This window comes from Macaca fascicularis, chromosome 1 (genome assembly GCF_037993035.2).
Source record: "Macaca fascicularis isolate 582-1 chromosome 1, T2T-MFA8v1.1".
Classification (NCBI taxonomy): domain Eukaryota; kingdom Metazoa; phylum Chordata; class Mammalia; order Primates; family Cercopithecidae; genus Macaca; species Macaca fascicularis.
Window position 1 is genome coordinate 232717543 of NC_088375.1, and position 23787 is coordinate 232741329.

The 23787-nt window shown below is 57.3% G+C and overlaps 1 protein-coding gene across 1 annotated transcript in view; it reads right to left on the reverse strand.

The window, feature by feature from the left end:
• PRKCZ (protein kinase C zeta) overlaps positions 1-20338 on the reverse strand; it is a 144757-nt gene extending 124419 nt beyond the window's left edge. The window contains exons 1-4 of the mRNA XM_045382031.2: positions 20115-20338; positions 15530-15651; positions 14527-14616; positions 11510-11560 (exon numbers count right to left, since the gene is read on the reverse strand). Of these exons, the coding sequence (XP_045237966.1) occupies positions 11510-11560; positions 14527-14616; positions 15530-15651; positions 20115-20185 (334 nt within the window). The 5' untranslated portion in view covers positions 20186-20338. The remainder of the gene's footprint in view (positions 1-11509; positions 11561-14526; positions 14617-15529; positions 15652-20114) is intronic.
• Between the last annotated feature and the right edge of the window lie 3449 nt (positions 20339-23787).

A 23787-nucleotide genomic window follows, 5' to 3' on the forward strand; every position in this document is an offset into this window, starting at 1 on the left:
CCCTTGCCCAGTACCCTCCCTGCCAGGTGCAGCAGCCTCCAGCCATGGGGGTTCTCCAGCTGCCCATCACCTCCTGGACCATGCCTCCCAAAGGGACCACCATGGCTGGGGCCTGCAGCTGGGGCTAGGTCCGGAGAGGCCAAAGGCTGGAGGATCTCGCTTTCAACCAGCACAGCACGGACGCAGGGGAGGCGCTCTCCCGGACGGCGCTGACGGAGGTTCCGGGGGTTGCATCGGTTGGGGTATGGCTGGAACACTAAGGACAAGCCACTGCAGAAGGGACGCCGTTCAAGATGCAGCTGGTGGGGTGATGACAGCGGGAACCGGGCCACGTGTTCCAGTGGCGGCCAGTAGGGTGGTGACAATGGCAACTGGGCCACGTGTCCTGGTGGTGGCCGGCAGAGTGGTGGACTGGTGGGAACCAGGCCACGTCTCCCCAACTCTGCGGGGAGGCTGCGCACCCAGGCCTCCCTACTCAGAGGGGTCCAAAAGGGGCGTCAGTCTCATTTACACTGAGCGCCGGCTGGGCCTGTCCCAGCCAGAAGAACCTACAGAAGAGCCGCCTGCTGTCTGTCCTGCCAGGTGCCGGCCCAGCACATGGTCCCAGTGACCAGCACCACTGGCAGCACGAACCTCCCGCGGGGCGGGGGCCTGGGCAGAGAGCGTTTCCTGGGGACAGAGCCTACCCACAAATTGCTGGTGGGGACAGACCACCCAGCACTCCCACAAGATCAGAGGCAGACCTTGATGTAGTCAACTGTGGTGCATTGAAGATGAGCCCCCAAAACGATAAGTCCATGTCCTACGCCAGAACCTGTGAGACGACCCTCCTTTGGAAAAGGTTCCTGCACATGTGATTAAGTCGAAGTCTCAAGGTGAGTGTCCCAGACTGCCCAGGTGGGGCCCAAAGCCGACCACCGGTGTCCCCGTGAGAAAAGACACAGACATGGGGGGCCTTAGGGTGACAGGCCAGAGGCTGGAGTGACGTCTACAAGTCAAGAGCTGACAGCAGCCCCAGAGCTGGGTGGCCAGGAAGCAGGCTGCTCAGAGCCTCCCAACACAGCCAGCCCTGGCCACACCTTGGCCCTGGGTCTGCAGCCTCCTGGCTCCAGCTTCCCCTCTGGGGTGGGGGTGGCGAGGAAGGAGGGGGGTCTCTGAGAGTGGCCCTCCCACATGGCTGCATCAAAGCCGGGCCGCCCCACCCCCCAGCGATGCTCTCCTGTTACCAGGGCTGGGCTGTGGCTTGCAGCTGGCATCTGCCCCAGAGGAGCTGCTCGGAGGTCTTCGGATCCAGCCTTGGTCTCACCGCTGCCCCGAGGAACGTACTGCTGCCTCTCACTGCAGATGTGGCTCAGGCTGACAGGGCCGCCAACGTCCAGAGTCCCATGGCCTGAGGGATCTGCACCGAGGATCTGCCTGAGGGATCTGCTGCATTTTGGGCTGTGAGTCTCATCAGCTCAAGTCCAAGAGAAGGGCCCTCCCCAGGTTGGCCCTGGTGCCAGCTGATACCACCCCAGACACAGACACTCACGCAAAGCGGCTCAAAGACCAAAATGCTAGAAAATAAATTTGTATCACTAGGGGAAGCCAGAAGGGAAATTTTTTTTTTTTTTTTGAGACAGAGTCTCGCTCTGTCACCCAGGCTGGAGTGCAGTGGCCGGATCTCAGTTCACTGCGAGCTCCGCCTCCCGGGTTTACGCCATTCTCCTGCCTCAGCCTCCCAAGTAGCTGGGACTACAGGTTCCCGCCACCACGCCCGGCTAGTTTTTTTGTATTTTTTAGTAGAGACGGGGTTTCACCATGTTCGCCAGGATGGTCTCAATCTCCTGACCTCGTGATCCGCCCGTCTCGGCCTCCCAAAGTGCTGGGATTACAGGCTTGAGCCACCGTGCCTGGCCAGAAGGGAAAATATTAACAGATTTGAGTATTGAAACAAAAATCACACACACCATTTCTGTATGACCAGACACAGCAAGGAGGGACAAAGAAGAGGAACCCGGGAAAATACTGGCCACACAGCGCCTTACCCAGTGCTGCAGCGAACAGACAGTGAAGATGGAGAAACAAGCAGCAGAGGGGCCCGAGGCACCTGCGGCCCCTCATGCGGACCTCCGTGCCACCACCCTCCTGGGCCCTGGGCAGCCAGGCACACGTGGCAGCAGGTGGAGCCCACAGACCCCAGCTCCACCACCCAATCACTCCACCTCAACGAGGCCGCCATGGACACACACAGAGGATCCCCACTCGACCAGGGCGTGACCAACCCTCACCTCCCCCAAAAAACCAGGCGCTCCTGATCTCATCACACGCTCAGCCCCGAATGCCCCGGCCCCCAAGTGTCCATCAGCAGAGGAACGGACAGACAGACAGGGTGAATCGCATCACAGAATTCATCCAGCCATAAAAAGGAATGAAAAACCAACTAGGGAGAAGACACGTAAAGAAACAGAAGACTTGAACAACGCAACGAACCACATAGCTCTGACAGACACAGCAGAGCGCTGTACCCACAACGGGGGCACAACCTCAACGCACAGGGGACGTTTTCCAGGACAGAACACCAGTGAGCCACAGCTGCAGCTGCGGTAAATCTGAAAAATCAGACATTATCCTAAGTATCTTCTCCAACCACATTGAGATGAACTTAGAAATCAGTTAACAGAAAGAAAACAGAAGAATTCACAAATATATGGAAATAACACTACACACTCAACCAACAGATAGAAGATGAAACCACAAAGAAAATCAGAAAATGCTGAGAGATGAATGAAAATAGAAACATGGCCGGGCGCGGTGGCTCAAGCCTGTAATCCCAGCACTTTGGGAGGCCGAGACGGGCGGATCACGAGGTCAGGAGATCGAGACCATCCTGGCTAACACGGTGAAACCCCGTCTCTACTAAAAAATACAAAAAACTAGCCGGGCGCGGTGGCGGGCGCCTGTAGTCCCAGCTACTCGGGAGGCTGAGGCAGGAGAATGGCGTGAACCCGGGAGGCGGAGCTTGCAGTGAGCTGAGATCCAGCCACTGCACTCCAGCCTGGGCGGCAGAGCGAGACTCCGTCTCAAAAAAAAAAAGAAAATAGAAACACAACATATCAAAATTTCAGGGATGCAGAGAAGGTAGTGCTAAGGAGAAAATTTATAGTGATTAACTTTTTCTGTGTGTGAAACACAGTTTTGCCATGTGGCCCAAGGCTGGTCTCCAACTCCTGGCCTCAAGTGATCCTCCCTCTTCAGCCTCCCAAAGCACTGAGATTACAGGCGTAAGCCATGGCACGCCTGGCTATGGTGATAAATATTTGAAATAAAAAAACAAGAAAGATCTCAAATTAACAACCGAATTTTACACTTTAAGGAACCAGAAAAAGAACAAACCAAAAGCTGGCAGAAGGACGGGAATAATAAAGATGAGAGCAGGGCCAGGTGCGATGGCTCACGCCTGTAATCCCCACACTTTGGGAGGCCGAGGTAGGTAGATCATCTGAGGTCAGGAGTTCGGGACCAGCCTGGCCAACACGCAAAACCACGTCTCTACTAAAAGTACAAAAATCAGCTGGGCATGATGGCGCATGCCTGTAATGCCAGCTACTCAGGAGACTGAGGCAGGAGAATCACTTGAACCCAGGAGGCAGAGGGTGACATAAGCTGAGATCGAGCCACTGCACTCTCTCCATGAGAGAGAGAGAGAGAGAGAGAGAGAGAGAGAGAACCTCCAACAAAGCAAAGCCCAGGGCCTGACGGCTTTGCAGGCAAATTCTACCAAACACTTAAAGAACTAATTCCAGTTTTTCTCAAACTTTTCCAAAAAAATTGAAGAGGAAGGAACGCTTCCTCACTCATTCTGTGAGGCCAGCACTACTCTGACACCAAAGCCACACAAAGTCACGACAAGAACCTCTGGCCATTGAGTCTTACGAACATGGACATAATTATCCCTTATGAACATGGACGTAATTGTCCCTTATAAACACAGATGTAAAAATCCTCTACAAAATACTAGTAAAATGAATGCAGCAGCATATCAAGAAAATTACACACCATGAGCAAGCAGGATTTATTCATAGGATGCAAGGATGGTTCAATGTATGAAAATTAAAGTAATATATCACACGAACAAAATGAAGGAAAAAAACCACATGACCGTTTCAACTGATGCAGAAAAAGCACGTGACGAAATTCAAAGCCCTTTCATGATAAAAACAATTGACAAACTTGGAATAGAATGAAATTATCTCATCATAATAAAAACCACGTATGAAAAACCCACAGCAGACATTACACTCAGTGACGAAAACCTGAAAGCTTTTCTTTGAAGATCAGGACAAAGACAAGGATCACACCACTTTTATTCAACAGAGTAGTGGAATTCTAGCCAGAATAATTAGGCAAGAAAAAGAAATACAAGGCATCCAAATCAGGAAGGAAAAAGTAAAATTATCTCTGTGCACAGATGATATGATCTTATATGTAAGAAAGCCCTAAAGATTCCACAGAAAGTTGTTAGAACTAATAAATTCAGCAAAGCAGCAGGCAAAAAAGTCAACACACAAAAATCGACTGCACTTCTATACACTTACAATAAACAACCCAAAAGGGAAATTAAGGAAACAATTCCACTTGCAACAGCATCAAAAAAAATAAAACTTTTAGGAATTAACCAAGGGGGTAAAGACTTGTACAAAGAAAACTGTAAAACACTGCTGAAAGAAATCAAAGAAGACATAAACAAATGGAAACACACTTCATTTCATGGATTGGAAGACTTCATACTGTTAAGACATCAGGACTACCCAAAGTGGTCTACAGAGCCAGTGCAATCCCTGCAAAAATCCCAATAATTTTTTTTTGCAGAAATAGGAAAGTCTGTCCTAAAATTCATCTGGAATCTCAGGGGACCCCAAAACAATCTTGAAAAGGAAGAACAAAGCTGGAGGGCTCACACTTCCTGATTTCAAAACTTCCTACAAAGCTACAGAGATCAAAACAGTGTGGCACTGGCTCAAAGAGAGACACAGAGACCAATGGACTAGAACAGAGACTCCACAAACGAACCCTCCCATACAGAGTGAAACGATTTTCAACAAGGGTGCCAATGCCATCCAATGGGAAGTCTTTTCACCAATAGTGCTAAGAAAACTGGACCTCCACATGCAAAGGAATGAAGTTAGACGCTTACCTTACACCACATACAAAATTTAACTCAAGATAGATCCATGACCTAAACATAAAACCTAAAATTATAAAATCCTTAGATGAAAAAGAAGGGGAAAAGCTTCACAACGTTGGATTTGGCAATGATTTCTTGGATGTGACACCAAATACACAGGCAACAAAAGAAAAAAAAAACATTAAGCAGGATTTCAGGAAAATTTTAAAACTTTGTCCATCAAAAGGCACTATCAACAAAGTAAAAAGACAACCCACAGAACAGAAGATATTTGCTAATCACATATCTGATAAGGGATTAACATCCAGGACAGAGAACTACTAAGACTCACCAACAAAAAAACCAAACAATCCATTCAAAAATGGACACAGGACGTGAACAGACATTTCACCAAAGAAGATACAGAAATGGCCAACAAGGCCAGGCATGGCAGCTCACACCTATAATCCCAGCACTTTGGGAGGCCAAGGTGGGTGGATCACTTGAGGCCAGGAGTTCGAGACTAACCTGGCCAACATGGTGAAACCCCATCTCCACTAAAAATATAAAAATTAGCTGGACATGGTGGCGGGTGCCTGTAATCCCAGCTACTCAGGAAGTTGAAACAGGAGAATCGCTTGAACCCGGGAGGTGGAGGTTGCAGTGAGCTGAGATCGTGCCACTGCACTCCAGTATGGGCGACAGAGCAAGACTCCATCTCAAAAAAAAAAAAAATAGAAATAGCCAACAAGCACATGAAAAAATGCTCAACATCACTTATCACCAGGGAAATGAGAACCAAAACCACAATGACATGCCACCTCACGCCCATTAGTACAGCTACTGTCAAAAAACAGAAAAAGGCAAGAGCTGGAGAAGATGGGAGACAGCGGCACTCATGCACTATTGCAGGGGGTGGAAAATGCTGCAGCCACCATGGGAAATGGCACAGCAGCTCTTTAAACAGAATTATCGGCCAGGTGCGGTGGCTCACACCTGTAATCCCAACACTTTGGGAGACCAAGGTGGGCAGACTGCTTGAGCCCAGGAGTTCAAGACCAGTCCATGCAACATGATGAAATCCTGTCTCTACAAAAAATACAAAAACTAGCCAGGCGTGGAGGCACCTGCCTTTAGTCCCAGCTACTTGGGAGGCTGGGCCAGGAGAATCGCTTGAGCCCAGGAGGTGGAGGCTGCAGTGAGCCGAGATCGTGCCACTGCACTCCAGCCTGGGCAACAGAGCAAGACACTGTCTCAAAAATAAATAAATAAAACCAGAATGATCAATGATCCAGCAATCCCATTTCTGGATCTACACCCAGAACTGAAGGCAGGGTCTCCAGCCTGGGCAACAGAGCAAGACACTGTCTCAAAAATAAATAAATAAAACCAGAATGATCAATGATCCAGCAATCCCATTTCTGGATCTACACCCAGAACTGAAGGCAGGGTCTCCAGAGGTCACTGCGCACCCGTGCTCACAGCAGCATCATTCATGACAGCTAAACTGTGGAAGTCACCCATGTGTCCACCAACAGAAATGGGTAAACAAAATACATCCAGGCAACAGCCTGCGGTTCAGTCTTAAGAAGGAAGGAGACTGTGACACAAGCTGCTCGTGGCTGCACCTTGAGGACACGGTGCTGAGTGAAATAAGCTGTCACAAAAGGACAGATCCTGTGCGACTCCACTCACAGGAAGTCCCTAGAGTCACCAAACTCACAGAAACAGAAAGCGGTGGGTGGGTGTCGGGGGCTGGGGGAGGCAGAATGAGGAGTGAGTGTTTCATGGGGACAGAGGCTGAGTCTGGGAAGATGAAGAGAGTTCTGGAGATGGGCGGTGATGATGGCTGGACAGCAATGTGAGTATCAAATACCAATGAATTGCACCTTTAAAAAATGGCTAAGATGGGGCCGGGCTCAGTGGCTCACACCTGTAATCCCAGCACTTTGGGAGGCCAAGATGGGTAGGTCACTTGAGTCCAGGAGTTTGAGACCAGCCTGGGCAACATGGTAAAACCCTATCTCTACAAAAAACAAAACAAAAACAAAAACACCTCAGCCAAGAGTGGTAACGCACACCTGTAATCCCAGCTACTCAGGAGGCTGAGGCGCGAGGACTGCTTGAGCCTGGGAGGCAGAGGTTGTAGTGAGCCAAGATTGCACCACACACTCCAGCCTGGGTGACAGAGCAAGACTCCGTCCCCTACACCACCCCCACAAAAAAAAAAAAAAAGTTAAGATGGCAAAAATAGATGTTATGTGCATTTTACCAGAATAGAAAAAAGATCTGCAGTGCTAAGAATGCCCCAGCATGGAAGAACCTTGGGAAGGTCAGGCGGGTGAGAGCCACCAGAGGCAAAAGGACGAACATGCGGGATTCCACGGACACCGAACGTCCAGGATCCGCAGGGCCACAGAGACACCGAACGTCCAGGATCCGCAGGGCCACACGGACACCGAACGTCCAGGATCCGCAGGGCCACACGGACACCGAACGTCCAGGATCCGCAGGGCCACACGGACACCGAACGTCCAGGATCCGCAGGGCCACACGGACACCGAACGTCCAGGATCCGCAGGGCCACACGGACACCGAACGTCCAGGATCCGCAGGGCCACACGGACACCGAACGTCCAGGATCCGCAGGGCCACACGGACACCGAACGTCCAGGATCCGCAGGGCCACACGGACACCGAACGTCCAGGATCCGCAGGGCCACACGGACACCGAACGTCCAGGATCCGCAGGGCCACACGGACACCGAACGTCCAGGATCCGCAGGGCCACACGGACACCGAACGTCCAGGATCCGCAGGGCCACACGGACACCGAACGTCCAGGATCCGCAGGGCCACACGGACACCGAACGTCCAGGATCCGCAGGGCCACACGGACACCGAACGTCCAGGATCCGCAGGGCCACACGGACACCGAACGTCCAGGATCCGCAGGGCCACACGGACACCGAACGTCCAGGATCCGCAGGGCCACACGGACACCGAACGTCCAGGATCCGCAGGGCCACACGGACACCGAACGTCCAGGATCCGCAGGGCCACACGGACACCGAACGTCCAGGATCCGCAGGGACACACGGACACCGAACGTCCAGGATCCGCAGGGCCACACGGACACCGAACGTCCAGGATCCGCAGGGCCACACGGACACCGAACGTCCAGGATCCGCAGGGCCACACGGACACCGAACGTCCAGGATCCGCAGGGCCACACGGACACCGAACGTCCAGGATCCGCAGGGCCACACGGACACCGAACGTCCAGGATCCGCAGGGCCACACGGACACCGAACGTCCAGGATCCGCAGGGCCACACGGACACCGAACGTCCAGGATCCGCAGGGCCACACGGACACCGAACGTCCAGGATCCGCAGGGCCACACGGACACCGAACGTCCAGGATCCGCAGGGCCACACGGACACCGAACGTCCAGGATCCGCAGGGCCACAGAGACAGAGGCCGACCGGAGGTGCCCAGGGCCAGGGCTGAGGCGGAACAGGGAGTGACCGCTGACGGGCACGGGCTTTCCTTTTGGAATATATTTTGGGTTTGGAACTACATAGAGGTGATAGTTGCAAGTATAGAGTTTTTGTAGAAATCTATAAAACCAATTAACTTCATCTAGACACACATAGAACGTGCCAGAAGGTCCTCTGCTGACGGTGAGACAGGCACGTCCAGGCGTCTGAACCAGGCCCACGGTACAGCCGCAGTGCTGCCCTCCTCCGCCTCTGGTGTGCTCCATCCACTGCCCACACCTCCCAGTCTGACCCTTCTCACTGACCCTCAGCCCGGGCAGTGCTGCCTGAGGACAAAAACACCTGTGAACATCCCCATAGGCGCTAAAACCACAGAGCCCCGGGCGGCGGCCACTGGCAACCAGAGCAGGGTGTCCCGTCTGAGATGAGCACCGAAGTCACAGCAAAAGAAACACGTACGGCATCAGGGAGAGCGCCAGCCCCCCCAAGCCCTGGTGGCCTGGGACCCCGTGTGGGCAGCGTGTTCTCACACACTCCTGACACTAGCACCATAAAATCCACCCCACGTCCAGGCGGACATCAGCACGCAGGGCAGGGCAGGGTTCCCCACCCCCGGCATCCACCTCTGACCTCCTCGGCAAAGGCTACCCCAGAGGCTCTGGCGGAATGTCCCCAACCAGGCTGAGTGGTCCCCAAAGCCGTGGAGCCACCCCGGGTAAACATCTCAAGGACCTACTCATGTGTCCCAGGAGGTCCTTCCTTGGGGCTTGGCCACGTTCTCCGCATTCCCCACAGTGACTCAGCCGCCACCCCCACAACACACTCCCCTGCAGAGCCCAGGCCCCAGGGCATCCTGTGACCCCCCAACTTCCCCTTCCTCCACCGCAGTGGCCGAGCAAACGCGGGCCCCCGTCCCTACGTGAGGCCGGCAGGTTGTCCACACGGGCAGAGAGGCGCTGCTGAGGTCGCAGACAGAAAGAGCAGACCCCAGGCCCCCAGGCAGGGTTGAGACAAGAGGCAGACATGGCACAGAAATACTGCGGGCTTCCCCCGCCCCCAGGGGCTACGCTGGCCACAGGTGGACACCTTTGGGTGTGCACGGTCTCAGCGCACATGGGACCGATGAGCACAGTCCTGTCACCAAGTCAAAAAATCATCCAGGTGGCAAATAAACAAGGCCCGTGGTCCCCTCCTACAAAGCAGCAGCATGAGGCTGCGGGGTGCTGTGGAGGGACAACCATTGTCTGACCCACGGGGAGCATGTCTTATTCATGTGTTTACGTAAATGTTATGTGCTCGCACCCAGCCCCACCCTGAGCTGCTCCTGGCACCCCCAGAACAGCCCCATCTCAGAAGTCTCTCCCTGACCCTCACCCCTGCAGGGCCCCTGCAGCCCACAAGCCGGCCCCAGTCCCACTTGAGGCAAAACTACAGCCGAGCACCCACCCCTGCTCCTGGACCTCGCCGGCCTGTGTGGACTCCGTCCAGCACCCTCGGGGCCCCCAAAGTTCTTACCCCTGAGACTCCCCATTCCCCCACCGCCTTCTCAACATGGCCTCCGAATTCCAACCTGCACCCTTGCCCGGCCACTCCCGCCCGGGGCCGTGGACGTCACACGTCATCTCCCTTCCACCTGCCTCCCACTGGGACACACAGGGTCCCCATCTCTCCAGCCCAGGTGGTACCATCTCCAAGAGCCACAACCAGGGCTGAACAAAGGAACGTGCCCCCCGCCTCCTCACACTTGCCTCATGCTGCCAAAACCGCCGGTGGTGTCTGCCTGCCATGGCCATACCCCATCTCCTCCTGCCGGCCCCCGGGCAGGTCCAGCCCCAGACCACCCGCTCCACTCCTGCCAGGGCCCACCTCTGGATGTCTCCTCGGCCTTGCCGGCCATGGTTCAGGGACCCCTGTTGGCTGAGGGCTTGAAACCAGGATGCCACGCCGCCCTCTCCCCGGGGTGATCATGGAAATCCCGTGGCTCCTGGGGCCTCCCCAATGCTAAGCGCTGCCAAACCTCTATTCGACCCCACTTCTCCCCGGAAGCCGAGACTCTAACCCCAACTGCCCACTCGCCCTCTTGGCCTGAATCTGCCCCCACCTCCGCTTCCTGCCCAACACAGGGCACCGCCGACACCCAGCATCCAGCCTGAGGCCAACCTGGTGTGCACCCTGGCAGCAGGGGTTGGGGACACTGAGCCACGTGCCCTGCACTGGACAGGCAGCGGCCTCGGTCCAGGATCTCCTGCCCACACAACAAACAAGGCATGGCACGGATGCTGGAGGCAGTGTGGGGTTTGGAGGGTGGGGGTGGAACCCCATCAAACACAGCCATGGGATGCACGGCCCCACAGCAGCGTAGCCACCTGCTCAGGGCCCAGCAGTCTCCGCGACGTGGTAGGAAGTGAGGTCAGAAGCTTCCCTCTAAAGCCACAACCCCCAGGACTCACTTTCCTTCCTCTCCTCCCGATGGAGCCAGCGCGGAATGAAGGGAGCCCCCACTCCAGCTCAGGGGCCAGCAGGGACCAGGAGGAGTGGACAACTGGCCTGGGGGTGGTCATGAGCTGAGGCAGCCACATGGGAGCAGTGTCCAGCGTCCCACCTGGCCTTTCCCTCCTAGGGAGACAGCAAGGCCCCCCGGACTCCTCATGCCACCAACCAGCCAAGCGAGGCCCCCGCCGCGCGGTGCTGTCAGCCAGAGCATGCACAGGCAGCAGCTGTGGTCACCATGGCTGCTTGTGCCCTGACGCTCCATGAGGGTGAACCTCCGAAAACGGCACCACTGCCTCCTCCTCGGCACAACGGATCAATAGCTCAACCCCGTAACATGCAAGACCGGTGTAGGAAACCCCAGTACTCACTGTCTTCTCCTGGACACGGCAGTCCTGGCTGCTCAGGGGTGCTCGGGAAAACTGGACAGAGAGAGGAAGAGAGAGCGTCAAGGCCCCGCGGCTGCCACTCAACAGTGTCACGGAGGAAGTCCCGCCTCAGTCAGGCTGAGCACACGGACTTCACACAAGGCGCACGTGCCATTGCCAATGAGAGCACGCTCCTGGGAGACGTGAAACCCAGTGCGTCTACGTAGGCCAGGCTCCATTAGGTAGGACTTAAAAACCCACAGAAAAACTTAGGGTAAAAGCCAATCAGAGGGACCTGGACAGCAGAGCCGTCAGAGAAAGCTACTGACTTGTATTTTTAAACTATATAAAAATGGGGAAGAACTGCAATTACTTTGAAAACTGACTTTTAAAAGCACTTTAGATTCCATTTCTTTATACTCAAGACAGAGTTCAAAATTATTTTAACACACATCCTGGGCTTCCACGATAAATTATCAAAATAGATGCCTAGGAAATATTAAAACTTAGCTGGAAATGATGGCTCACGCCTGCAATCCCAGCACTTTGGGAGGCCGAGATGAGAGGATGGCTCCAGACCAGGAGTTCAAGACCAGCCTGGCCAACATGACAAAATCCCATCTTTAATTCTATATATATGTGTGTGCGTGTGTGCGTGCATGTGTGTGTATATACGTGTACATACGCATAAAAGTATTAAAACTTTAGTAAAACAAACATTTTTTGTTTTTCGTTTTTTTGAGATGGAGTCTCATTCTGTGCCTAGGCTGGAGTGCAGTGGCACGATCTTGGCTCACTGCAACCCCTGCCTCCCAGGTTCCAGCAATTCTCCTGCCTCAGCCTCCCAAGTAGCTAGGATTACAGGCGCGCGCCACAACGCCTGGCTAATTTTTGTATTTTTAGTAGAGATGGGGTTTCACCATGTTGGTCAGGCTAGTCTTGAACTCCTGACCTCAAGTGATCCACCGGCCTCAGCCTCCCAAAGTGCTGGGATTACAAGTGTGCACCACCAAGCCCGGCGCTAACTATTTTTCTTTTACCTAGAAAATAACGTGAATTTTAAAGCACCATATCTTTCAGTGTAGAAAAGCAAAATGTGCTTACTAACACAATCGCAATAAAGTGGACGAGGTTAGGCACAGCTACAAGTTTATTTATCTGAGACAGGGTTTCGCTCCATCACTCAGGCTAGAGTGCAATGGCACAATCACAATTTACTGTAGCCTCTACCTCCTGGGCTCAAGGACCGCCCACCTCAGCCTCCCGAGTAGCTGGGACTACAGGTGCACCACCACATCTGGTGTCGGGCACGGTGGCTCACGCCTGTAATCCCAACACTTTGGGAGGCTGAGGCGGGTGGATCACCTGAGGGCAAGAGTTAGAGACCGGCCTGACCAACACGGCGAGACCCCGTCTCTACTAAAAATACAAAAATTAGGCTGGGCGCAGTGGCTCACATCTGCAATCCCAGCACTTTGGGAGGCTGAGGCGGGTGGATGACGAGGTCAGGAGATCGAGACCCTCCTGGCTAACACAGTGAAACCCCGCCTCTACTAAAAATACAAAACATTAGCCAGGCATGATGGTGCATGCCTGTAGTCCCAGCTACTCGGGAGGGTGAGGCAGAAGAATCACTTGAACCCAGGAGCCGGAGGGTGCAGTGAGCTGAGATAGCGCCACTGCACTCCAGCCTGAGCGACACAGCAAGACTCTATCTAAAAAAAAAAAAATTAGCCAGGCGTGGTGGCACATGCCTTAGTCCCAGCTACTCGGGAGACTGAGGCAGGACAATCGCTTATACCCGGGAGGTGAAGGTTGCAGTGAGCAGAGATAGCGCCACTGCACTCCAGCCTGAGGGCAGAGCCAGACTCTGTCTCAAAAAAACAAAACAAAAAAGTTTTGGAGAGATGGGGGTCTATGTTGCCCAGGTTGGTCTTGAACGCCTAGGCTGAAGTGATTCTCCCACCTCGACCTCCCAAAGTGCTGGGATTACAGGCGTGAGCCACCACACCCGGTCTAGTCTTTAAATCTAAAGCCACGTTGATATAAAGGGCTACAAAAATTAAACATTGTAACCAAGTAGCCCCGTGTCCAGGAGAATAATGGATCTGTCAGAAAACTGTGGGCGGTTTCGAGCTTTGGTCCCATCTTGGACTCAGTGGTCCATGGCCAGAAGCCTGGCAAGGAGCCCAAGCTAAGCCAGAAGTGGACACAGAGACACAGACGTGGCTGGCTGGCCACAGCTGCTGGAACCACACTCGCAGGCCCCAGACGCCCTGGAGACCCCAGCAGTACTGGGGAGTCTAAAGTGCTCACCTAAAGACAAAGTCACATCTCCCACGCGTCAGCTCATCACAGGGCTTTGAACTTAAAGCCGAGGACAGCTGTGAGCTGGGAGCCGGGCCCAGGGAGCACCGGGCAGGTGAGGTGGCTGGTGGGGCTGTCCCCACTGTCCACACGCACCGTGGGCTCTACGCTGGCCACTGGAGCCTCTGAGCAGTTTATGGGTTCTTTATAAGAGCAGTTTTCATTTGGGTTAATAAAATGTCAAAGAAAAGGCTGGGTGTGGTGGCTCACACCTGTAATGCCAGCACTTTGGGAGGCCGAGGCGGGCAGATCATGAGGTCAGGAGATTGAGACCATCCTGGCTAACACAGTGAAACCCCGTCTCTACCAAAAATACAAAAAATTAGCCAGGTGTGGTGGCGGGCGCCTGTAGTCCCAGCTACTCAGGAGGCTGAGGCAGGAGAATGGCGTGAACCCAGGAGGCGGAGCTTGCAGTGAGCTGAGATCATGCCACTGCACTCCAGCCTGGGCGACAGAGCGAGACTCCGTCTCAAAAAAAAAAAAGTCAAAGAAAAAAAACCCAAATGGCATTATATTAGACATCCCTAAATTCTCTGGCATCATAGGATTTTAAACCATGATCCTATACGGCGTCGAACCCCCCAGGTGGTCTGGCAGGCACCCACAGCCAGGAACAGCCCCCTGGGCCGCCCCCCACAGACCCCACCACTGACCATGAATGATGAGGCCTTCGTCCCTGCGCTGACGGGCCAGGCGGAAAGCCTCTTCCAGCTCCATCTGGGAGGATACCGTGCAAGGGTCACCTGGGTGGGGCAGGAGACGGCGCTGAGGTCGCTGAAGGCCCAAGGCAAAGCGGGCTGTGATGGGCCTGCTTAGCACACCAGATGAGGGTCTAGTCCCACTGCTCAGATTGGCCACCTCCTGGCACGGTTGGGAGGTCCAAGGATGGCCGTCCACACTAGGGAGTCACCCGGCCCCCAGTGCCGCATCAGAGCCACCCAGGAAGGGAAGCTGGTGCACTTGCAGCCCTGGGCACCACTTGGAGGGCTAAGCAGTGAGCAGGGCTGAGGACACTCTCCTGAGGTCAGTCCCGGGTGGAGGGAAAGTTCCTTGCCCTCCGTGGCTGGACAGGGACATGGAGGCGTACAGAACCCACGCCCTGCGGGGCTGTATCCAACCCAATGGGTGTGGCATCAGGCTCCACCCACATAGCCGTGTCCTCAGCCAGCAGCTGCCCACCAGTCCCTGGGCGAAAGGGGTCTCTCTGGACGTCTCCCAATCCCCTCCCATCCTTTTCAGGATGTGTGTCTGAGAGAGAGGAGGCGGACACGGCGAGCCCTGGCTGCACGCGCCCTCCCCATGGTCCCTAGAACAGGAAGAGCCCATCCTTCAGAAACACCTACTGGAAAAGGCCAGGACATGAGAAAGGAGGTCAGAGGAAGAGGTGAGGACCTGCCCAGGGTGAGGCAGGGAGACCCCCTGCAGGGAGTTCAAGACCAGAGCCCTTCCTAGGAGCATCTAGGCCCAGGTCCTTGTTAAGCATCTGTAGCCAACCTCTTTCCCACCATCTCCCCTGGGGAAAAGTTGGCTCCAACAAGTTTAATTCCACTTTTTTAAGTCTCCCCACAGAAAAGGCTGAGCACACTCCGCACAAGAGGCTGCCCTGGCGAAGTCCCCTGAGGCTGAGGATTCTGGCCGACACGGGACGAGGGTTACCTTCGCTGTCCACCCACTTGAGGGTGAGCGGGTGCTGCTGGTGCAGACGGCACATGTCTCTCACTTCCTCGCAGAGCTCCTCGAAGGTTGTGGCGGCGTCCACGCTGGTGATGAAGATGTCCCTGGGGTGGAGGGAACACGGGCATCTGTTACCGTGGGGCATATTTGAATCAAATTAAACAATTATTACTGATTAACCAAATCATGGATTAGATAAGTGAAACTTTCCCCAAAAACAGTATGACAGCCTCCCCCACGCCCCTCCAACACAAAACAGAACCATTAACCATAATCATCGTTTAAAAACGACCACCGTCAACTTCCCTGCACAGAGAAGAAAGCACGACCTACCTGGCTGGAAAGAATGAAGTCAAATTGGGAAAAAAGAAAGTGCCCTCTTGTGCGAGGCCTGGCAACGGCACCTGGTCGGACACCCGTTCCAGTTCACCCAAGTGTGGGTGACCCCGGGATGGACACAAGCTGGGTCGGTGCAGGCCCCCCGGCTTCGGTAAGGTAAAGGAACCCAGTCAGACCTGCCCCCAGACCTCGACGGTGCCAGCGGTGGAGGCCAGACCTTCAGGCGGTGAAGAGGCAGGGGATTAAATAATTCCATAATGAAAGGTCGCTCTTTAGACCCCAGAGTAGGAACTGGGTCCGCTGCTGCGGCTACGACAGAAGTCTGGGCAAATTTTTCTTTTTTTGAAAACCGAGTCACACAGTGTCAGTGTCTTGTATCTTCTCAGCCCCAGACAGGACCTGAATCCCAGGGGCTGGAGAAGCTCAGGGACCCCCAGGCACCCTTTGAAGGCTGGCGCTTCCCTGCTGCTAGAAACCCGAGGTCCCCCCATCACCGCCTGAACTGAGCAAGAGCTGGTCTCACCCTGCGTGGAGGGGAGGGACCACCACGGGGCCTGGCTGGTGTTTCCTGAAACTCGGAGCAGGAATCACACCCTCGTGGAACACACCGAAATTTCAGAGAAATCTACGGCTTTCTGACACCCACAGGAGCGCGGGGCAAGAACACAGGGCCTATAAAAAGAAGCCTGAAGGGGTGTGAGACGTCCCAAACCACAGAGACACGGGCTCTGCCCTTTGCAGACACTGCTGGCTCCCCACAAGGTTATCTGAATTCGTCAGACAAGTTTCGAGAAACAAAGTTCTCGTCCCAGACAAGAACTCCAGTGCAAACAGAACACAGGATCTGCCCACAGCCACAGCCCCAGCATAGCAGCCCAGGGCCCACCTGCCCCACAGGCCTCACCCAGCCCACCGTGGGCCGCAGCCACCCACCCCTTCCTGCTGGAACTGGCCACCCAGCACCTGCCCCCAGTGCCCGAGCACCCCACAGGAACCAACCTGGCTGGTCTTCGCCACAGCCCGCAGCATCACGGCAGATTAGGAAAGTGAGGAATGGAGGGTCACACACCCAATACCCGGGGTTCGCCCCAAGCTGACACCCATGCCTGCTGCCTGACCTGGCGTCCAACAGTCCGACCACCAGGAACTCCAGAGTGGGAGTCAGCCATCCCTTCACCTTTGACCCCTTCCTGCCCCATGCCCCCGCCCCCACACAGTCCTGTCCCCAGGTGGAAGCCAGTTTCCTGCCAATCTGGAGGCCAGGTGGGTGGCTCCAGTCAAACCCCAAGTCAAACCCCAGGACTTGGGAAGTGTCGGGCCACCACTTCCAACCCTATCCCAATCCTGAATCAAACAGCTGCTCTGTGCCCCTCGGCAGGGGTGTCCAGGACCCAGCACCCAGTAGCCAGCTGGGCAGCCAGGGAGAGGCTCCTGTGTCCCTGCGGGGCCCAGCACCAAGCCCTGAGCTACCGCCCGCCCTGGTCTCTGAGCTTTGCACACAGAACCTCCCTGAACACAAAAGTTGTCTGAGCTGGGCCAGGCGAGGTGGCTCACGCCTTTAATCCCAGTGCTTTGGGAGGCCGAGGCGGGCAAATTACGAGGTCAGGAGTTCAAGACCAGCCTGGCCAACAAAGTGAAACCCCATCTCTACTGAAACTACAAAAGATTAGCTGGGTGTGGTAGGAGGCGTCTATAGTCCTAGCTACTCGGGAGGCTGAGGCAGGAGAATCACTTGAACCTGGGAGGTGAAGGATGCAGTGAGCTGAGACCACACCACTGCAGCCTGGGTAACAGAGCAAGACACTGTCTCAAAAAAAAAAAAAAAAAAAAAAAAGTCTGAGCTGGAAAAGGGAAGAGCCAGCACCAGTGTTTGCCACACCAGAAGAATGGGCGTCTGAGACTCGGTCTGGGAGCCTGGCCCAGGTCACCTGGGACTCCCTGAAAACACAGGTGTCTGGGGACCCCTCAGGCCCACAGGGAGCCGGGGGGGGAGGCGAGGATTGGATCTCAAGTGTGCTCAGAGGGCCCTGGGGGAACAGGCAAGGATGATGGGGTGGCCATGCCCCATGGGGGTGACTGAAGAGCTCCTCCTTTTTCTAAAGACTAGTCTTCCACGTGTCCACACTCAGCTACCTCCATGAACAGCAGCGTCTCACCCCAGGGACGGAGTTTCTAGGGCTTCCAATAACCCAGTACTCATCCTGGCAACCACTTTCTGGAACTGCGTCATTGCCCTAAGGCCTGAGTGTCCCACCCCACAGCCAGTCCCCTCAGAGAGGCACCGGGTGCCACGAGGGACGAGGAGCCAGGCTGGGGAGAAGGGCAGTTCACACTCTCCAGTAGAGAGGAGGAGGACCTGGGAGGGGACAGAGGAGAGAAGGAATGGTAGGAGCAGGGAAGACCCAGAGGGGAGACAGGCCCTGGAACAAGGAGGAAGGTGAAGGAAGAGGTGTGGCAGGGAAGGGAGAGAGGAGAGAGCGGGAAGAGGAGGGAAAACAACAGGGAAGGAGAGAGGAAGAGGAAGGGGTGGGGAGAGAGGGGAGACAGTCCGGGAAGGGAGGGAAGAGGAAGGGGTGGGAGCCTGGTCTCTCCAGCCCAGGAAACCAGAGTCACCGGGTGGAATTACACCCACCCCACCACCAAAGTGCTCCCAGGGGCCAAAGCAGGACAGAGAGAGGACGGGGCGGCCCAGAACTCCAGGGCACTGCCCCTGAGCCTTGGTCCCGGAAATTGGGCACCGGAATGCAGGAGGGTCTGGGCCCCTGCAGCCCTGCGGGTGTGGACCTCCCTCTTGCAGGACACCCCTGACCTCCACACCATCACCTGTTGCCTAGTTTATTGGCTCCAGGCTGGGAAGGAGACAGCAAGCCCAGGTCCTTGGATAAGTCCAATAGCCAGGACCTCAATCACACCAAGTTTTAACGGGCTGACTTCCAGGTCAAAAGACATGGCTGCCCTACCCCTTTGGGTGGGGTTGGATGGTCAGTTCCTCAGAATTCCCTTTCTTCTGGTTTCTGGCACCAAACCCGACCCCACTGCACCCCGAGGGTTCCAGGTGCTTGCCAGAGGGGGGCTGCAGAGACCTCAACCTTCCCAAAGAAGAGACAACTGAGCCTCCTCAACAAACCCGGGGCCAAGCAGCCCCAGATGGCTGACCCGAGACCCCAAGACAAGGTTCGCAAGGAGCTGAACCCGCTCAGACTCGCAGGGCACCACAGAGACCCCTGGGGTACTGTCCTGACAGGACATGGCCCAGGGAAGATGTCACCACGTAACCCTGCCAGCCGTCCCTGCCTCTGGGGCTCAGGTTGCCACCGCGGGAGCTGAGGCGCACCGGGGCAGGAGCAGCTTTTCAAGATCCCAAGGACCACCCAGTGCAAGCCCTGAGCCCGCAGTCCCCTCCCCTCCCTCTCCGCAGCAGCGGCCACCTTCACCGGAGCGGAGGCCCGAGTTCGGGGCTCCTGGGGACGCAGGCGGGTGGAAGAACAAACCCACGGGCCCTCCCTTCCCCACCACCCACACTTCGGGGGGCAGCGACCCCTCCGCTGTGCCTGTGAGCCCGGCCACCTGGTGCAGCCCCCGCCACCCCCACCAGCGCTGCCCCGGACCCCTCGGCTCCGGCCCCTGACCGCGCCCCCTCCCACAGCCAGACAGAGGCTTCCAGGGGGGCGGGTGCGACGCAAGCCCCGGGGCCAGTCTCGGCCGCGCCGTGGCCTCCAGAAACCCCTGTCCCCACCCGACCACCCGGAGCCCTGCCGGGGGCTGCAGTGGGGCCACCGCGCCCGCGCCCCGGGTCTCCGAACTTTGCCTAAAGCGAGACCCCCGGCCGGGTAAACGGGGAGAACATTTAGGAAACGCTGATTTTAAGAAACCCGCCAGGAGTTTTTACAACTTGATGAAAACTTTCAATCCTTACAGGTTTGCGGCCGGAATGTCCCCGCCCAACTTTCCAGCGAAAACGTCAACCACAGTGACCGGGCCGAGGAGCGCGCGGCGCGGGGCCGACCCCAGGGAAACCCGGTCCCGGGGAAGGAGCCGGCGCTGCCCACCAGGTGTCCGCGGGTGACGCTCTCGGGCGGGGACCGAGGACCTCCCGCGACAGCCCCGGGCCCGCAGCGACCTCGCCGCCCTCTCCCTCCCTCCCTCCAGCGCAGGAGCCCCGACGGCTGTGCCCTCCCCGCCCTCCCCGCCTCACCCGCCGCCGCTCCCCGCCCTCCCAGCCGCTCACCCTCCGTAATGCGCCTTGAGGCGGACGCGGCCGCCGCTCCCGTCCATCTTGGGGCTGGTCCTGCTGGGCATGGCGCGCTCCGCCGGCCGCCGTCAGCGCTGCGCCCCGGGAGCTCCGGCCATGGCGCGGGGCGGTGGCGCCAGGTGGGGCGGCGGCGGAACGCGGAAGGCACCGCTCAGGACCGACGGCTCCGGCCCGGCCCGGCCAACTCCGCGGAACTCCACGGAACTCCCACGGCGCGCGGGGCGGCAGCTGGGGGCGCGCAGGGCGGGACCGTCCGACGGGGGCGGGGGCGGGGGCGGGGGGCGGGGGGCGGGGGGGCGGGGGGGCGGTGTCCGAACATGGCGGACCGAGGTGGAGCCGGCGGCCAATCCGCGGGGCGGGCGGTCCCGGGGCGGGCGGTGGCACCTGCGGCCAATGAGGGCGAGGCGGGGCCACCACCTGGGCCAATCCTCGAGGGACCCCCGGCAGCGGCCCAATGGCGAGGCGCGGGCGGGGCTACCTGTCGGGCGGGGCGCGACGCACCTGCGCCAATGGGACCGCGCGCGGCGCGGCTCTGCCCGGCAACCGGAGGGGCCCCGGCCTGCGGCACCGAGCTGCGGACCCGGGAACTCGCTGGAAACGCAAGTTCTCGGCCCTCGCCCAGACCCTCCGAATCGAAACTCCTGCGGCGCGCGCCCTGCCAGCCCGAGGACCCCGCCGTCCAGGGGTCTCCTGACATCTCCCACTTGCAGGACTGAAGCTGCAAGGAGCGGAGAACCCGGCCAGGGTCAGGGACGGGAGGGTCCAGACTCGGGTTCTCTGGGCCCCAGCCCCCGCTTCGCCCCCATCGAATCCAAGGTCCCCTGTAGGGAAGGGCCGTCCACACTCGTGAGTGCAACCGCTCACTCCGCCCAGGTCAAGGACGCGGCATTGCCCCGAGTCGCCCATGACCTTCATTTCTGAAGCCACAGCCTCTTGGGCCTTACTTGGGGGCGGGGGGGTTGATCTGGACAATCGCCCTCCAGGCCATTCCACCGCTGCCCAGCTCCCTGCCTCCTGGGCTCCTCCCCTGAAAATGCGGTCGAGTTTTCCCTGATCAGCCCATCCCTTGTTGTCTGTATCCACTGAAGCCCAGACCTGCTGCCTGCAAGACCTCACCCAAGCACCAGGTGGACACCCAGACCCAGCTCCTGACCTGGACCCCTCTCCCCTGAGAGTGGACCTGCTCAGGCCACGCCCTCACACCCCTCACCCAGACACAGCCACCAGGACTTCAACCACGTGCTTTCATCACGCAGGTGGGGTGCCTGGCGCCTCCTTGATGCCAGGCCTTGGGGAGACCTGTGGCCACAGAACTCATGTTCTCCCTAGAGGTGGACAGCGTGCCCCTCTCCTATGCAGAAGCTGTCGTTCTTTCTTCTTAAACACCGTTTGCACCCTCCCTCCACCCACTGACCCATCTCTGCCTCTCTCTACAGCAAAGCTGCTGCCAAGCCGCCCTGCTCCCCCTCTACCTCCCCTGCCACCACCCACTTCCACATTTTAAATACAAGGGTCGGTTCTCAGACGTTTTCTTTTCTTTTTTTTTTCTCTTTTATTTGAGACGGAGTTTTGCTCTTGTTGCCCAGGCTGAGTGCAATGGCATGATGTCGTCTCACTGCAACCTCCGCCTCTCGGGCTCAAGCGATTCTTCTGCCTCAGTCTCCCAAGTAGCTGGGATTACAGACGTCTACCACCACCCCAGCTAATTTTTGTATTTTTAGTAGAGACGGGGTTTCTCTATATTGGCCAGGCTGGTCTCCAACTCCTGACCTCAGGTGATCCACCTGCCTCGGCCTCCCAAAGTGCTGGCATTATAGGCATGAGCCACCGCGCCTGGCCTCAGACGTTTTCTTGGCCTTTAGCATCAGAGCCCTCCTGGGAAGGCTCACACATCCCCCGCCCCCGGTTCCAGCTCCCCAAATCTCCCATCCTTTGCCCTCCTGGTCTGCAGCTTTTAAAAGTGTGGAGCCCTGGCCTCAGCCTTTGGCCCACTTCGAATCCCCAGCTCAGATGGTCCCCCCGAGCTCCCAAACAAGGTTCACCCAGCCCCAGGCATCCTCTTAATGAGCCTCTCAGCTGACCTCTTCCCCAACTCGGTGGTGCCCACTCCATCTTTCTGGGTCATCAAAGTCCCCCAGTGGTTCCCATCGCTCCCAGAGGGAAAGCCAGCTCCGCTGCCCCCGCCTCCGGGCCTCCTGGCTGCCCCGGCCTCTGCCTTTGCATGGTCACTCCCTCTTCCGAGAGCACCGTCCTACAGAGATCTGCTGGACTGGCACCCACATTCCCTGGAGTCTCTAGCATACTTAATGCCCGTTTCAGCAATCTACTCCTCACCCCCATCTCCATGGGGCGACCCCCTCTGTATCCCTCACACAGGCACAAAGCCCCATGCCCATCAGCTGGGTGTGAAGGGGGACAGAGAGTAGAGGGTGAGGGGGCAGCCTGGCAGTGATTCCCAGATTCCCAGTGATGAGTGGGAACCTGTGTCTGCAGCAGCTCCAGAGCCAGGCACCCGTCGGCCCAGCTCCCCCACGCTGGGCCCCATGGCCAGGGCTGTGGCCTCATCTGGAGTCCAGCCTGGCAACATGGCCTGGGCACTTCCTGATGGGCAGGAAAGAGCAGGGTTTTGCCTTAGTGGGGCGGTGCCTGGAAGGGGCCACTGGACACCTGCAGGACTTCCTGGCTGGTGTTCTGATCCAAGGAGGCAGCAAGGCCTGGTCCTGGTCCCAGCGCCCCTGCTGGGACAGGCCCTTGGCGCTGGCCTCCCCGGGGAGATCCGTGCTGCCAGGCAGGAGCCTCCGTCCTGGAAGCCAGTTGCAGGGTCGTGGCAGTGCCCCAGTGCCTGGGAGATCCATGCTGCCAGGCAGGAGCCTCCATCCTGAAAGCCAGTCCCAGGGTCACGGCAGTACCCCAGTCCCAGCGAGGGAAGATGGGGGGTGGGGCTTTATTATCTGTGGGGTTGGGAGGGAGAGGGCGGCCTCAGTGGACAGTCCACCCCAGTGTCGGACTTTGTTCAGCCCTGATGCCGGTGGAGGGGGTGGGGGCAGATGCAGGTCCCAAAAGGCTCCAACAGAGGGCTGCGGGCACAGGGGCTGCCCAAAACGTCCCGAAAACCTCCCCCCGTACCTTCTCTGGCCTCCCCTCGGGAGGCAGAGGCCTCCACTAATGAGATCTGCAAAACAAAGGCCTGACCCGCCCAGGCCCTGGGACCCGCCTCTGGGCAGATGGGGCAGGTCACAGGGAGGTTCCCAGGTCCTCTGCCCTGAGCCTGCACCCCTGAGAGTTCCCTGAGGGCAGAGGGCGCTTCCTGAGGCACGGATAGACTCGCTGGCTGGCGGTGGTGTCACTGTGTTGCCCGGCGACAGATAGAGGGTGTTTGCTCTGGAATCTGCCAACGACTCCCATCCAGATCCTGGCCGAGGGCTGGGCCCTGTTAGACCAGGTCCCCACAGCCTCTCCAGGCACCTGGCACACGGGGAAGGAGTGAGTGACTTGGGTAAGGACCCCTCGAGAATGCTGGAGCCAGGCAGCCTCCTAAGACTGTGGGTGGGGACAGAGTCATTGCCCGCTGAGCTCGGCACACCGAGGAGGCACAGCCCTGGAATCTTCCAAGGACTTGCCCTGGGGCCTCCGGGGCAGGTGGGGTGTG